The sequence below is a fragment of the Martes martes genome, assembly GCF_963455335.1.
Source record: "Martes martes genome assembly, chromosome: 11".
Lineage (NCBI taxonomy): Eukaryota > Metazoa > Chordata > Mammalia > Carnivora > Mustelidae > Martes > Martes martes.
The window spans coordinates 84,469,965-84,484,468 of NC_137899.1; the positions used below are offsets into that span (position 1 = coordinate 84,469,965).

A 14,504-nucleotide genomic window follows, 5' to 3' on the forward strand; every position below is an offset into this window, starting at 1 on the left:
GGTTGGAACATTTGCTAGGTTGTCTCAGTCATTTGAGGTTGCCGTTGGTTATGGCAGAGTTCTTTTATTAATTTATGTTTGAATTCTTCATGTTCAAAATTCAGAAGGATAGAGAGTAAGAAATCTAGTTCTCTCCAGGGACTACTGATGTTGTTAGTGTGTTGTATTCTCCTTCCAGAGCTACTTACCACCTGTCCCAGCAGACACTCTTCCTTTCATAAACAGTAGTATACTGCATGCCTCTGCTTTATTACAGATTCTTAATCTTGGATCCATGAACCCCTAAAGGCATCTTTGAACCCCCTGAAATTGTTTGCAAAGTTTTGTGTAAACATGCATTGTTAAAGGAGGGAGTTTTTAATTGGTTTCTTAAGGCAGCTTGTGGCTCACAAGTAGTCAAGAGCCATTGTGTTATGGTGATTTGAGAGACTTCTGACCCTGTGTCCCAGCATCCCCTCCATTGCCCTGTTTTCCTGTCTCTAACGCCTACCCACCTTGCTATCTTTGTGGTCTGCTTTGGACTCCTTCAATTCTTACATCTCCTAGCAACTACTGTGAGTCCAAATTTGGCATGGTTTAGTCTTCTTGGCTCCCATACTTTGAAACCTCAGTTCTTGCCTCTTCTTAAGTAGTGCTTGGCTATCATCAAAAGTGAAATTTCTGGATTGTAATTATTTGTCCTTTCCCCAACTTGATGATAATTGGGTAAGTTTGGTACCTCACCTTACCTCTGCTGTTCCCTGATGTGGAAGTGAAGAAGAGACTGCAACTCGGGATCTTCTGTTTAAGGAAAACATGTAGTTTTTAAAAATCTATAATAAAGGGGCATTTTGTTTGAATTACAATAATGAATCAATATTCTAGAAATGGAGAAAAGTCCCCCATAATTCTGTCAGCAGCAATCCAGTTAGATTCTTGGGCTGATGACAAAGTAGGCCAAAGAAATTCTTTTTCATTGGTCTTCCATCAGTGACCACAAGTATTAGGAATAGCGGTAGTGTAGACATTGGGTTGTTTAGTGAGGATGAAACAAGATCATGTCAAGTGTTTAGCACGTGTCTATAAAGTGCTTGATAAATGTTGCTTGTAATCACTACTGCTATTTGTTAATTTCTACTGTAAATACTAGTACTGTTAGTACTAATACTGTTAGACCAAGCCCTGAAGATTAACTCTCTCACAGTAGTTTTAAGATTTTGGATCCTAAGTGCTTTTCTTGACCAACATTTGGAATAGTTCTTTTCCTTTCAGTTGTGTGTTGTGTAACAGCTCAAGTACTCATGAAAGGAGAGTTGATGCTGGCTGGCTAGGGCTGATTAAGTTCATTGCCCCAGAAGAAAGATGCAGCATAGCCTCTAAGAAAGAAGGGTTGGGTTTTAATTTCCTGTTTCGTGGATGGGAATCTAGGGCAGAGGAACACAAGGCCAGTTGGAACTCGTTCTAAAATACTTTAACAGCATTCTATGTAATAGTACGGTAAAATCTTACAGGAACTATCCTAGCTGAGGGAATACTACGGGATCTGATCCCAGCCCTCATTCTAGTTTCATGTATTTGTACAGTGTGGTGCTTTTTTTTCTCTTCCGGAGCAGCGCCATCTCATTGTTTCTCCTGGTAACTCTTCAAAGGTCCCGGAAATGTGAAGTATTTGATGGTGGCAGATTTCACCCTTTCTCAGCCACAGTCACCACTTACCTGTCCTGATAATCCAGTCTCTCTTTTCTCTGCTGTAATCCGTTTTTTCCCCACCCCCCTGCTACCTTGCTTTTGAAGCTGCTTTGGCTCAAGTGACCAGTGACACCAACTGGTAACCCAAATCAGAAACCCTATTTCCTTTGCTCTTCCCGTCTTTATCAAGACCTAGAAAGAGTCCGCCTCCTTTACGAGCTCTCTTCTCCATCCTTGAAACTTCATTGCTACTCCCGTTGTTCTTTCTTCCACGCTGATGGTCTGCTAGGAATGCTGAAATAATGGTCCTTCTGCCTTCATTCTCTTCCCCTCTAATCCTTGCTCCATACGCTCCCAGATCTTTTTGAAATAAAATTTCATTTATTCCCCTGCTCAGTGTTATTCCCACATTCATTCCATGTTTATATGTATGTCTTTGTCTACTACACTGTAAGCTCTTCGAGAGGTGGGACCTTACCTCACATCTCTGTTCTTGAGCCTAGTCAGTGCCTGACACGAAACAGATACACAGTGAATAAACATGTGAATAATGAGGTTGAAAACCTGAGCATCTCCTTTTTGGGGATCAATGGATTGTGGAATGTGGCATTACCCTTTTTCTCTGGTTTTCCTTTGTTTTGGAGCATGTTGTCTATTTTTTTCACATTCAGAAGGGGTCAGGGATGGTATGGCTCATTTGCTTCCCTTTGTATCACTGTCCCAAATATCATTTGGTTCCTTATTCTTTGCCTTCACTCATGATACCTTCTTTCAAAGAAGCCCCATTCTCTCCTAAGTCCTGTGGTAGTAAAAACAGCTCCACTGTACGTCCCCAGTCGTCACTGCCCTGTTCCAGGCTAATCCCCAGCGTTGCCTAGCTACTCTAGGCAGCCTAGATACTGCATTGACGGGCACTGTGGGAATTACATACTTATTTCCCACAGATTTACTGAGTTCCTGTTATGTGTGAAGCCCTATGTTGGTTTCATGAGAAATACAGAAATGAATGTTACAGTCCTATGTTCAGTGGAGCCTTCAAGACTTAGGATGGTGGGGTGGTGAGCCGTAGAGGAATTGGTTATATCGTATGGGGTACAGTGGGTGGGGTGATTAGAAGATGGGATAAGAAGTATTGAGCATTGGGGCATGGAAAAAAGTAGCTAGCTTTAAGGATTTACATACACTGAACATATATATACCTACTGAACATATATCTGTTCAGTAGTGGAGGAGTCTACCTGGTTCAAAGAAAAGATTGAAATTAAAAAACTCATTTCCTTGTAGTAGACCTTAGACCTTGCTTGAGGCAGGGAGCAGAGTGCAGGCTGCTAGCTTGCCTGCTGTTGAGCATTCTAAAGGGAAGAGGTGATTTGGAGTCTCAGCTACTTAACAGCCATTTGCTTCTTAGATTGAGCGCTGAGACATCATGAACAGACCACAGCTTTCCTTCTTGTGAGGCCATTCTGGAGCTCATTTGATAAATGCTTTGGGCAACTTTTCCTGTACTTGATTCCTAGAGTTGTTCTCGGAGGCTGTGTTGGGATCGCCTTCTCCAGTAGATAGGCGTCTGCTGGCTGTCCTCCGTATGGACACTTGGACAAAGATTTGTCCTGGAGTGCTCTCTTGGCCTTGAGAGGAGTGATGTGGTCAGTCGCTTCCATGGGTCTCTCAGTTGCCTCTCTTCATAGCTAAAATCTTGTGTGGTTTGGGAATGTGCCCAGCTCTGGGTGGAATACGACTTGAGAGGCTGGTTTTAAAAAACCAAGGTTATAGAAATTAGGTTATTTTTTCATACAGGATTAGGTATATGTCCTTTCTAAGACCTCCAGCGTGGCTTTCTCTTATTGCCCAGTGACTTACCAGCTGTAAAATATGAGGTCCTAAGGTTGAAGAGAAGGGTGCTCCTTCAGCGAGTCTTAAAACCTTTTAGGACTTTTGTCTAGTTGGTAGAAATTGCAGGTTTCCCCATAGGTGCTAGATAGTTCCTTGTGAACTGACCCTTGATGAATAAGTTTTTACCAAAGTCCTTTAGGAGTACTTGTTTTGTCAGAGCTTTTCCAAGTATTTAGGAAAACCACGTTTTACTGAATTTTAGATACTGGTGGGGCCTCAGAGCTGAATCCTGAACATGAGGTAGCTGTAGGACGTGGCTCAGGCTGTTGTTAGAATTAAGTGAATCACTAAGGTCATCAGAATGGAGAAGGCTGGGTTTTAGTTTGTTCAGTACAGTTTTTGTGATGTGGTTGACAATTGGGCTCCTTTTTCAATTACAAGACTCTTTTTGGTGACAGGTGGCTGCTTTCATTTTTAGGGAGTGGAGCAGGGGGTGGAAATGGGACATGAAAATATGAACTTTGTAGGACCATTGAGTGATTGGCTCTTTTGCTCTTGGGTTCTTTGAGGAAAGAGCATTAGATGAATGAGGATAAGCTTATTTTTGTGTCTTTGAGAATGCTTACACAGGATCAGGTCTTCCTAGAAGCATTCCCAACTGATGTTCTGTAGCGCTGCTAGTTTTGTGAGTACCAGCCCAACGGGTTGGTGGACTGCCATCTTTGGATTGGCTTCTGGTTTCTGAGAAGTCATATGGATGTTTTTCTTCTAGAAAAGCCTATTGGATAGACCCATGAAATAATCTTAATGGTCTGAAAAGGTTAGCAGAGGCTTCCTTTCCAGGCCAGTGATGTACTGTTTATGTTTACTCTCTGTAGCCCGAGCTCTGTGGCTCTGGGCAGTTGTAAACATGCACATATATGCATACTTACCTTTCGTGCTTTGCGTTTTTTTCTGCACACGAGGTTCTGCAGATCCTATGTTCCTTGAACTTTTACCCCTTCCTTCCTCATTTCTGTTCTGAGGGAACTTGGGGGCACTGAGCTAGGTCTAGACTGTAAATTCAAGTGCAGGTGGCCTCTGACTGACAGGACTCTTTCAGAGGAGACCTCTTCCTTTGTACCATCCTAGAAGTGGGGGTTGGGAGACTTCGCATTTTGTGGATGTGTGGCTCACCCCTTATGTCAGGGCCTTAGATGGGTGGAGGGAAGAATGTCATTGTCAAGATGACTCCTTACCAGGGCTTGTTACTGGTGTCTTCCCTAAGATTCTGGGGCCTGGGTCCCACTGGTGCAGCCCCAGACTAGAGCAGGAAGAGGAAACATTTTGGGGAGACTAGCTCTTGCCCTTCTCAACTCTGCTGTTCTTAAAAAAGGTGGGGGAAATGATAGAAGCAAGGCTCTTCCTTGAGCAGGAGACTCGCTCTGAAATAAGAGTACTAGAACCTTGCCTTTACTCTGACAATGCCTTGAACTGGTTTTGGCTAGTGTAATAATCAGTGAAAGCACTTTGTAAACTGGAAAGAGGCAAACAAATGGAGATGGTAGTTGCTTATGTTTTCCCTTTGACTAGGTGAGTTCCTGGAGCCTGGACTTCTCATTCAAGAGTGGGTTGATAAATATAAAGCATTTAGAGTAGTGGCTGGCTTATGGCAAGTGCTGAAAATTATTGGCAAAATTGGAAATATTATTACTCATGAAGGAAACTATAGCTCTGTATAGAAAGTAGTGAAGGAGAAAGTCCTTCCAGAATCTGGGCAACTATGACACCTGCTTTGAGGGCCTGTGCTAGTGAAACAAACTGCTGGATCCTCCCTTTTTAATTTTTTAATTTTTTTTAAAGGTTTTATTTATTTGACAGAGCACAAATGAGCATGAGCAGGGGGAGGGGTAGAGGGAGAAGCAGACTGCTCACTGAGCTGGAGCCTGATGTGGGGCTCTGGATCCCAGGATCATGACCTGAGCCAGGACCCCAGGACCCCAGGATCATGACCTGAGCCAAAGGTGGACACTTAACTGACTGAGCTACCCAGGCACCCCACTAGATCCTCCTTTTTTATGAGCCCCGTAAAAATGCAATCTATGTTATGTTCATTTCATTTTTATATTCCCCTCAGGGCTTAATGTAGGGCCAGGATATTGAAGGAATGAAGTTGCTTGAATGCTGATTGTGGTCGGGAACTAGGCAGTTCTCATGTGACACATTTGTTTTGTCTTGCAGCCCTGGGCATTTCCTGCCCGAGAGTTCCTTCGGAAGAAGCTGATTGGGAAGGAAGTGTGTTTCACTATAGAAAACAAGACTCCTCAGGGGCGAGAGTATGGCATGATCTACCTTGGAAAAGGTGAGTTAGCAAGGAGAAAAGGACTTCTCTCTAAGTCCAAAGTTGCTCCAAAGACCAGGTTTTATCTGGTGGAAGGCGGGTGTGAGTTCTGGTGGAGGTAGTTCTAGGACAGTTGGCTGTGGGTGTAATTGGAAGTCTTTTGAGTACTGGAGCTCTCGTGGTGCATCGGTGCTCCTGGTGCAATGTCTCTGATTGCTGCTCCTTGTTTACTCCTGTGCCTGCTTTGCTGGCCTGGGTTAGGTGTGCATAGTACCCATAGCATCCTTCCTTATATTTAGACCATCGGCCTGTGTGACTCAACGGCTTTGTCTTTCTAGGTCATAGTGCTAATTGAATTCCTATAGATTTCCTATTGCATCTTCTATTTCCTTTATCTGTCTTTTGGGTTTTCTTCTCCTGAGGCTTTTTAGGAAAGGAAGAGTTGTTTAGGACAACTCATGGGTTTTTGCAAGCCACATGGTTTGGAATGGAATGGAAAGAACACAGGCTTTGGAGTTGTGTAGATGTGGGTTAGAATTCTGGCTTCTGTTACCATGTACTCTTATTTAACTCTTAGCCTTTGTGTAAGTCCTAGTTTTTTAATTTGTAAGCTATTGAGAGAGTTGAAAGAGATAGTGTGTGTGAAGTACTTGGCCCTGGCACAGAGTATGTACTCAGTAATGTGTGTGCACATGCACATACGCCTGCTGTTCAGCTGGGCCAGGTGGCTCATGTGGTAGGAGGTGTTCTGATCTTTTTTGGATTAGGGGGAGGAAAAGAATAAGATTGTGGGATGGAGTTTGAACAGAAATAGGACATTGAAAGGATTGGTAGAGTGTTCTCCATAAAGCAGCCATTTTGGGAGTTATTTTGGGAGCAGTTTGGTTTTTTTTTTTTTTTTAATCTTTGATTAAATTCTGTGATTCTTTGATAAAATAACCTTCCCACTGAGCTGCTTTAGTTTTTTGACTTGGGTAGTTAGTTAACTGGAAGTAAGCAAGCAGCTAACAGCATTCTCTTAAGATTCTGATTAAAACTGTAGAGGTCTTAGGAAAGTGAGTTGGATGACTCCAGGATGACCCTGGAGAGGTCTCATTTGATTTACCCGGTAGACAAATGCCCTTTTCAGCCTCCCAAACATTTGCCTTCTGCTTCTTGATTGAATGGGAATTACAGAAATATATAGAATCTTTTCAGAAAGAGAAACAGATTTGCCTTTTGCCCAACATTCAAATAATGTAATGGGAAATAAACCACTTAAGCATTATTGTTAGATGGCTCCTGGTTAGAAAGAATAGAAGCTCATGGTCTTCAAAATGCAGTTGCTCAGGGATTTTATCACCTACAAAACTGCAGTTCCATAACAGCTGGTCAGTCTTCTGTTACCCTGCCAGAGACCTACCTGAAACTACAGAAAATGGCAGGCACAGATAGCTCTATAAAGACATCACCTCTGAGAGTTCTTTTAAGTAAACCCGGTCTTCAACTAAAATGGTTTAAGTATTTTAAGGGAAGTTGACATTTAAAATTCTTTGTTGTTTTTAGAAAGTTCATTTTTAAAATTGACCCACATTATAAACTGGATATATGTGTGTGATAACATGCTAGTGTTTAGAATAAGACCTGGTACCTAGGAAGTGATCAGTAAATACAGACTGAAAGAATGTTTGGAATTGCCTACACTGAATGTTTGGAATCATCTACATCTTTTAGTTTTAAAGGTTTAAATGACTTAAAAGTTTAATATTTTCACTCAGCTCTTTTAAGGAAATCTCCATGCCAATTCTAATGAAAGGATACATTGGATTAGATAATCAGTATCCATATGTTTATCCTGTTTTGTGGCTACTCCCTTTTTGTGATGGAGAAGAATGGTAGAATTTGAGAATTTTTGGTTGACCTCGAACTTATTTAAAAAAAATTAGTCTTCTGACTTTTGGAGAAAATATAGTCACCCACTTGCTCAGAATACCATCCCAGTTGTGACTTGGTCAATTTTATAATTCAATAAGTACTAAGCAAGAATAAGATCCTTAGCCTACAAATTCCCCATTTCAGTGTTCTATCCACCACATTTTGTTGCCGGAGTTCAGTCCAGGGAAATACATTTTTCTCCCTTTTGAAGGAGCAATCAGAACTCACTTTTTAGAAGTGGGCCGGCCAAGGGCCATTTCAGAGCACCCTGTGCCAAGAAACTGAAAGCTATTTGGCATGCAGTTGATTGGCTGGTTTTGTGACCACACACCTTGTTTGTAACAGGGCTTCATTCTTTCTACTCCCTGACATCTTGGCACCTTATTGCTCAAGTTTTCATTTTATTTTTAAACCCTTCCTTTTGACTTTTTACTCTTTGGAATTCCTGTTGCTTTGAAACAACCAGTGTAATATTTGCTAATGTCAGATAGCTGTGTGTGTCTATGTCTGGCCTCAACAGTAACCTCAGTGGAAAGGTTCTGGTGATCCATGCTCAGTCTCAGAACCTGAGAATTCGTTGTATAAATATCATTCATCTCGACTTGCCTTGGTAGGAAAAGAGGCTTGTAATTTGCTTCTGTAGCAATCTGGGCAATGCTAATGGCAAGGCATTTAGGCTGGATTGGGTGTTGGTGTGTATATTGTTACTGCTTAGCGAAGTCAGTATATATTGTATTAAATATAAATCTTACGGAATTTTATTCTTTGCTGACGGTACCTATTAGCTAGACTCCTGTGTTTCAGTTTATCTGGGACCTTGTTCTCTGCCATATTAAAGATTTTTATGCAGCAGTTCCTTCACAGATGTCTTCCTTTATCGCTTTGTCTGACAAGCAGAGATTTAAGAGCATACAGAACCTGAAAGCTTTTTCAGTAGCATGGAAATGCAATTAATGTTTCAAGTGTCCAGGTAGAACCTAATCAGATTGGGTTTTAAGTTTACCTTCATTTTTCTTGCCTGCTGTTATATGATAGATTAGAAATCTAGACACCACCTCTGCCCCTGTGTCTCTCAGAGCAGGAGAAAGTCTTTTGACAAACGGTGTAGCTTGTTTTGGTGTCCTCTTACAGCAGAGAATAGGGCATCCTGGGAGGAATTAAGACTTTCTGTGTAAAACATGATAGACAATCCTAAATGAATCCATCTGATTGCACAGCAGGTGTGTGGACTAATTTTTTGTTTTTAATTCCTGTTGTGTGCTGGGCACTGTGTTAGATTTGCAGACATTGTGGTTAATTTTCACAAGAACCCACGTGGCGGGTACACTTCCCATTTTATAGATAAATAAATGATGATACTGAGGGACCTTGTCTAAGCTATTAAGTGGCGGAATTTGTGTTCTGCTCCAGGCCCCTGCTGCTTAGGTCAGTGTTCTTTATAATCTCTAGGGTTGCTGTGTGTGTTTTGCTTTTCTTTCAGTCTCCGTAGTTCCTGAGATTGCCTTTGGCCTGGGAGATACACAAGAAAATTAGAAACAAAGTCCTGAAGAAGATTTATAGAAGATTTATATTTGGGTCTTCAAGACTAGACATTTTGGGAGAAGAAGTTTTCTGAAAAACCCAACACTGTATTGCTGCCTTGTCCAGTTCTCTGGCAACATCATTCTCCTTAAGGAGCTTAGGGTGAAAAGTGGTTCCATTTGAGCTCTGCTACTGTTGGAGACAGATTGGCATCTTGTGTTTAATTCCCTTTTTCCTCCTCAGATACCAATGGGGAAAACATTGCAGAGTCTCTGGTTGCAGAGGGCTTGGCCACCCGGAGAGAAGGCATGAGAGCTAATAAGTAAGTATTTATTACTCTTCCTACCCCCTCAAACTTCCTACTCCACTGTGAGAGCTGGGGTCACTTAAAAGAGGTTGTGTAGTCAGCTCTACTGTGGCTTTGCTGCATTTTCTTTCCTGTCCCTGGCATACAGTGGGTAACTGCTGGTGCTCTCCTGGCTTTTAGGACATTGCTTGCCCCAGTGTGGATTTTTCTGAGCCAGGAGGTCACTCAAGATTCACTAGTGGCATTTGACATGTGTAACTCCTTTAAATAAGGGAGTTAGAGACAAGGCACTTCCATTCATTATATTCATAAGAGCCAACAGCCTATGTCTTACATGGTAGACACTCAGTTCCAAAGTATTTATCCATCCGTCCCAAAAGATTTATTGAACACTTACTGTGTGCTGGGCTGAGTTCTGGGCACTGAGAATACAGCAGTGAACAAAGAGTTTCTGCTAACATTTTAATGGGGAGACAGACAGGAAACCAATAAACAAATAGATATGCAATATATCATGTGCAAGAAATAAGTGCAGTGAAAAGTAAAGTGGAGTGAATAAATAGAATTCAAAGCAAAATCTGTTGCTTAGGATCTAGGGAAACCGATAAGGGCTCAATGGTTCTGCTTTAAAGTCAGGGAAAATTTTCTGTCTCTCCAAAGCCTTTTAAGCCCATTTTGGTCTACAGATCTGTAGATGCGTCAGTAGTAGGTAAAAATGTATTTGTTCAGCTAATGGCAGTGTGAAGATAATGGGAATGAGTGTTAGTTTTGTAAGCTTTATAGCACATGTATCATGTTCAAGTTCACCAGTGTTGGCTCACAGTAGGATGGATTGCAGCTGGCTTTAATTAACACTTTAGTCTCTGAAAAGTGATATGTTACATCAGTAATTTGGAGGCTAAAGATGCTGTTTAAATCATTAAATCCTTGCTATATTATATGACTGTTGTTGGTGTACAAAAGGCTTTAGGTAAATATTTGCATGAACTGTACCAGTGATGGGGATGAGCAAAGACAAGAATGTACTTTTTACATTCTTCCTGCCTTCGTAGACTTGGGGCCAACTCATTCACTATAAACTTCTGTGGACCCTTTCAAACTGCAAAGAAACATTTGTTGGAGCCTATAATTGGGGAGTGAGCATGTGGGAATTTACTTAAATAAAGACCTTTGTCTTAGGTGGTGTTTTTGGAGGCTGAAGCTGTATCTTAAGGAGAACTGTTGGCATGATTATGATTGCAATATTTTTTGGGAATCCAGTTTGCAACCAGAATGAAATTTTTAAAAAGCCCATAACTCTGTTGTACCATCTCAACAAAGAAATCTCCCTTGGAGTCCTGATCTTTTTTCTCGAAAGCTGTCTTGACTTCTCCTTTTTTCAGTTTCTATGTTTGCTTCTATCTCTTAAGCCACACTTTTTATTGAATTCTGGTTGCAGTCTTGGGTCCCCAAGGATGTGACTGTCTTTTTTGGGGAAGAGGGGTAAAGAATAGTATTGAAGACTTCTGGCTCGAGAAATTATAGGTCAGGGATCTCTGTTCTGATATCCCTACTGCTTAAGGTGGGAGATTTAGTTTATGCATACAGCCTTGATGGAACCAGGTGTTGAGATTGTGGCAAGGCCTCGGAGTTCACATTCCCTTTAGCTCAGGGGTGTGTGTGTGTGAGGGTGGTGGCTGGGGGTTGGGGAGAGCCATTTCTGGTTTTGTTTTTTGGTCTATCTTCTGGTTTTCACTGTTCTCATATATATTTGGTTTCCTGCGTCATGAAGGAGGAGTCTTCCATTTTCAAAATGGAAGCTTTTCAGACTGCTTTTGGCTTGCTGGTCTTTACTGAATGTGTAAGTAGTTTTGGGGTGACACCTGTAATAACAGTATTTGCTCTGTATTCCCCAGCCCTGTTCTGTAGACAGTAGGGATTAAGGGTAGTTCTTAGTCACTTTCCTTGTGCTGTGTCCTGCCGAGCTCTTCCTGGATCCAGTTCCTGAGTCTGGGGTGGTTAAATGAAGCTGTATCCCCTGGAGAGGCTTCCCTCTGAGCCACCAACTTGTTCTCTTGGAATCACTGATGGTGGCAGTACTGAGATGTGTGTTCTTTGCATCTTCTCATTAAATGCTCTTAGGAGCGAATCTGTTGTTTGAGGGAACAAGTCTGGAATCCGGAAATTACACTCATGGTGATTTTTCTAGTTGTAGGCTTGGGTCTGCAGCCGTAGATGTGAAACAAGTGCTTTGGTTTCTTCAAGGGGAGCAGATGCTAAAGAAACCCAGAGTTCAAAGAAGAACCTGATCCCCACCCGCCCCACACCTTGTGAACTCATCACATGTGTTTCTTTTTCATGTCCCAGTCCTGAGCAGAACCGGCTCTCAGAATGTGAGGAACAAGCAAAGGCAGCTAAGAAAGGAATGTGGAGTGAGGGGAACGGCTCACATACTATCCGGGACCTCAAGTATACCATCGAGAACCCAAGGCACTTTGTGGACTCACGCCATCAGAAACCTGTCAATGGTGAGGCTGGTGGGGAAAGACATAATACAGAGTGATTTCTGTTTGTTTTCAAGTTTCTCGAAGTTTATAAAAGCCATTTTACTCAGTAGCCAGAGGAAATTAAGAGTGTAACAGCACTGTGGTATTTTGGAAGGTAACTTGAATCCAGTTATGTAGGTTACAACAGATGTGTTCTGACAGAGGTTAATCCTTTGCTGGTGTAGGGGAGTAGATTGCTGGTAATTTTCCACATTGGGTATCCTCCTGTTTTCTTTCTTTCTTTTTTTTTTTTTTTTGACAGACAGAGATCACAAGTAGGCAGAGAGGCAGAGAGAGAGAGAGGGAGGGGGAAGCAGGCTCCCTGCTGGGCAGAGAGCCCGATGTGGGGCTTGATCCCAGGACCCTGGGATCATGACCTGAGCTGAAGGCAGAGGCTTTAACCCACTGAGCCACCCAGGCACCCCTCTTCCTCTTTTCTAAAAGCTACCACTTAAGTAACATCCCTGAAATTATATTCTGTATACATGTAAACACACACACGCACACACACACGCACACGTGTGTGCGCACGCACTCATTCACACTGTAGTTCTTGGCCCAGTTTTGAGACCTATTAACTACAGACAGAGTAAAATAAAATGATTACTAAATCTGAATTATTACTTGTTTCTTGATGTGCACTTGGTACTTAAGTGGTGACCCAGCGAGCTTATGGATAACGAAGCTTAGGTATGAGCTGTGAGATTCCAGAAAGTGGAGAAGACCTAGAAGTCCGTCTAATCTGTAGTCCCAGGAATAGTTCGTAGAAAAGTCTGTTGTATGGATAGTCATGATCTTCCAGTATTTCATCACTTCTCAGAGGGAGGCTTTCTGAGGGTTTTGGGGGAGATGAACTGTGTTAAATGCAGTTTGATTGGACACTGTTTATCCCTGGCACAACTTTGGCTAATGACTTACGCTGTTTGTTCTGTCACACAGCTATCATCGAGCACGTGCGAGACGGGAGTGTGGTCAGGGCCCTGCTCCTCCCAGATTACTACCTGGTTACGGTCATGCTGTCAGGGATCAAGGTCAGACCATACACTGGGCTATGGGGGTGGATTTAGGGTTTGTGGAAGTGTTCACTGACAGGTAGCTTCTTCTCCTCTGGGACTCTGGATTTACTAATTCTTCCCAGTGTTAACACTGACTAGAGTATTTTCTACTGTAGACATTGCAGTGGGACTATTCTTTGTGAGATCAAATAAGATTTAAAAACATTTTTTTTAAAGTACTTAGTGTTTATTTCAAATGGGCTGTGTGAAGAGGTGGTTGAGATGCAGAAAGTGAACTTCATAGCTTCTCATCTCCCCTGAGAATGACTGTCTCAATGTAAAATATCCATTTTGATTTAAAAAAAATCAGGGATTTAAAACTGGTGACTCTTTTTTTGGCAAGGGGTAGTTTTGAAATATAATTTAAAATTGCCCCATGATAGTGACATGCATTTTATTTACTTTCCCAAGAAGTCTGACAAGATGCTATTTCAATTCCCTTTTACCAGTATGCTTTAAAAAGGGATTAGAAGTCCTGATTTGAGACCTCCCCTAGCTTAACTTTGTGGTATTTGTGGTTTTGGGTGGCTTGGTGTGGTTTTGGAGTCCCTGGCACACACCTTGAGGCTCATTACCCATCTACCTTACTTTTGCTTTAGTGCCCAACTTTTCGACGGGAAGCAGATGGCAGTGAAACACCAGAGCCCTTTGCTGCAGAAGCCAAATTTTTCACCGAGTCTAGACTGCTTCAGAGAGATGTTCAGATCATTCTGGAGAGCTGCCACAACCAGAACATTCTGGGTACCATCCTTCATCCAGTGAGTGTGCCCATACAGACTGGGCTGGGTGGGGTTAGGGGTGCATTTAGTGTTTGATGGGCTGTGGTTTACTTCTCTTCTCTCTGTATTTAAGAACCACTTAAATCTCTTGGCAGGATTATCATCTGATTTTTGAGGCATTTTCTAGGAGGACTTCAGTTAACTGATAGAATTAGATCCGTCAAACTTAACTCACTTTAAAAAAGGAACCTCAGCTTTTGAGTTTGTAAGGGGAAGAGAACTCCTGTTTCCTCAAGTGTTGGTCCTTGAGGTTGGGAATAGGCAAGTTGAGGGGCTGCCCCATAGATGAGCAGTTGCACTGAAGTGCGTAGAACAAGATTGCTGAGCTTTGCATGTAGGTCTGGAGGTAGCTCTTTAAAGTGTTGGTGGAACTAGGGACACCTGGGTGGCTCAGTCAGCTAGGTGTCTGACTCTTGGTTTTGGCTCAGATCATGATCTCATGGGTCCTGAGATCGAGCCCCTCATTGGGCTCCCTGCTCAGTAAGTTGGCTTGAGATTCTCTCCTCTCTCTCTCTGCCCCTTGCTCTTTGCCCCTTGCTCGCTCTCTCTCTCTCTCTCTCTCTCTCTCTCAAAGAAATCTTT

The 14,504-nt window shown here is 42.3% G+C and overlaps 1 protein-coding gene across 2 annotated transcripts in view; it reads left to right on the forward strand.

Annotated features, from left to right (window-relative positions):
* SND1 (staphylococcal nuclease and tudor domain containing 1) overlaps positions 1-14,504 on the forward strand; it is a 413,629-nt gene that overhangs the window by 30,409 nt on the left and 368,716 nt on the right. For both annotated transcript variants that reach the window (XM_080819055.1, XM_080819056.1), the window contains exons 3-7: positions 5,722-5,842; positions 9,500-9,578; positions 11,910-12,070; positions 13,028-13,119; positions 13,743-13,901. In XM_080819055.1, coding sequence (XP_080675181.1) covers positions 5,722-5,842; positions 9,500-9,578; positions 11,910-12,070; positions 13,028-13,119; positions 13,743-13,901 — 612 coding nt within the window. The remainder of the gene's footprint in view (positions 1-5,721; positions 5,843-9,499; positions 9,579-11,909; positions 12,071-13,027; positions 13,120-13,742; positions 13,902-14,504) is intronic.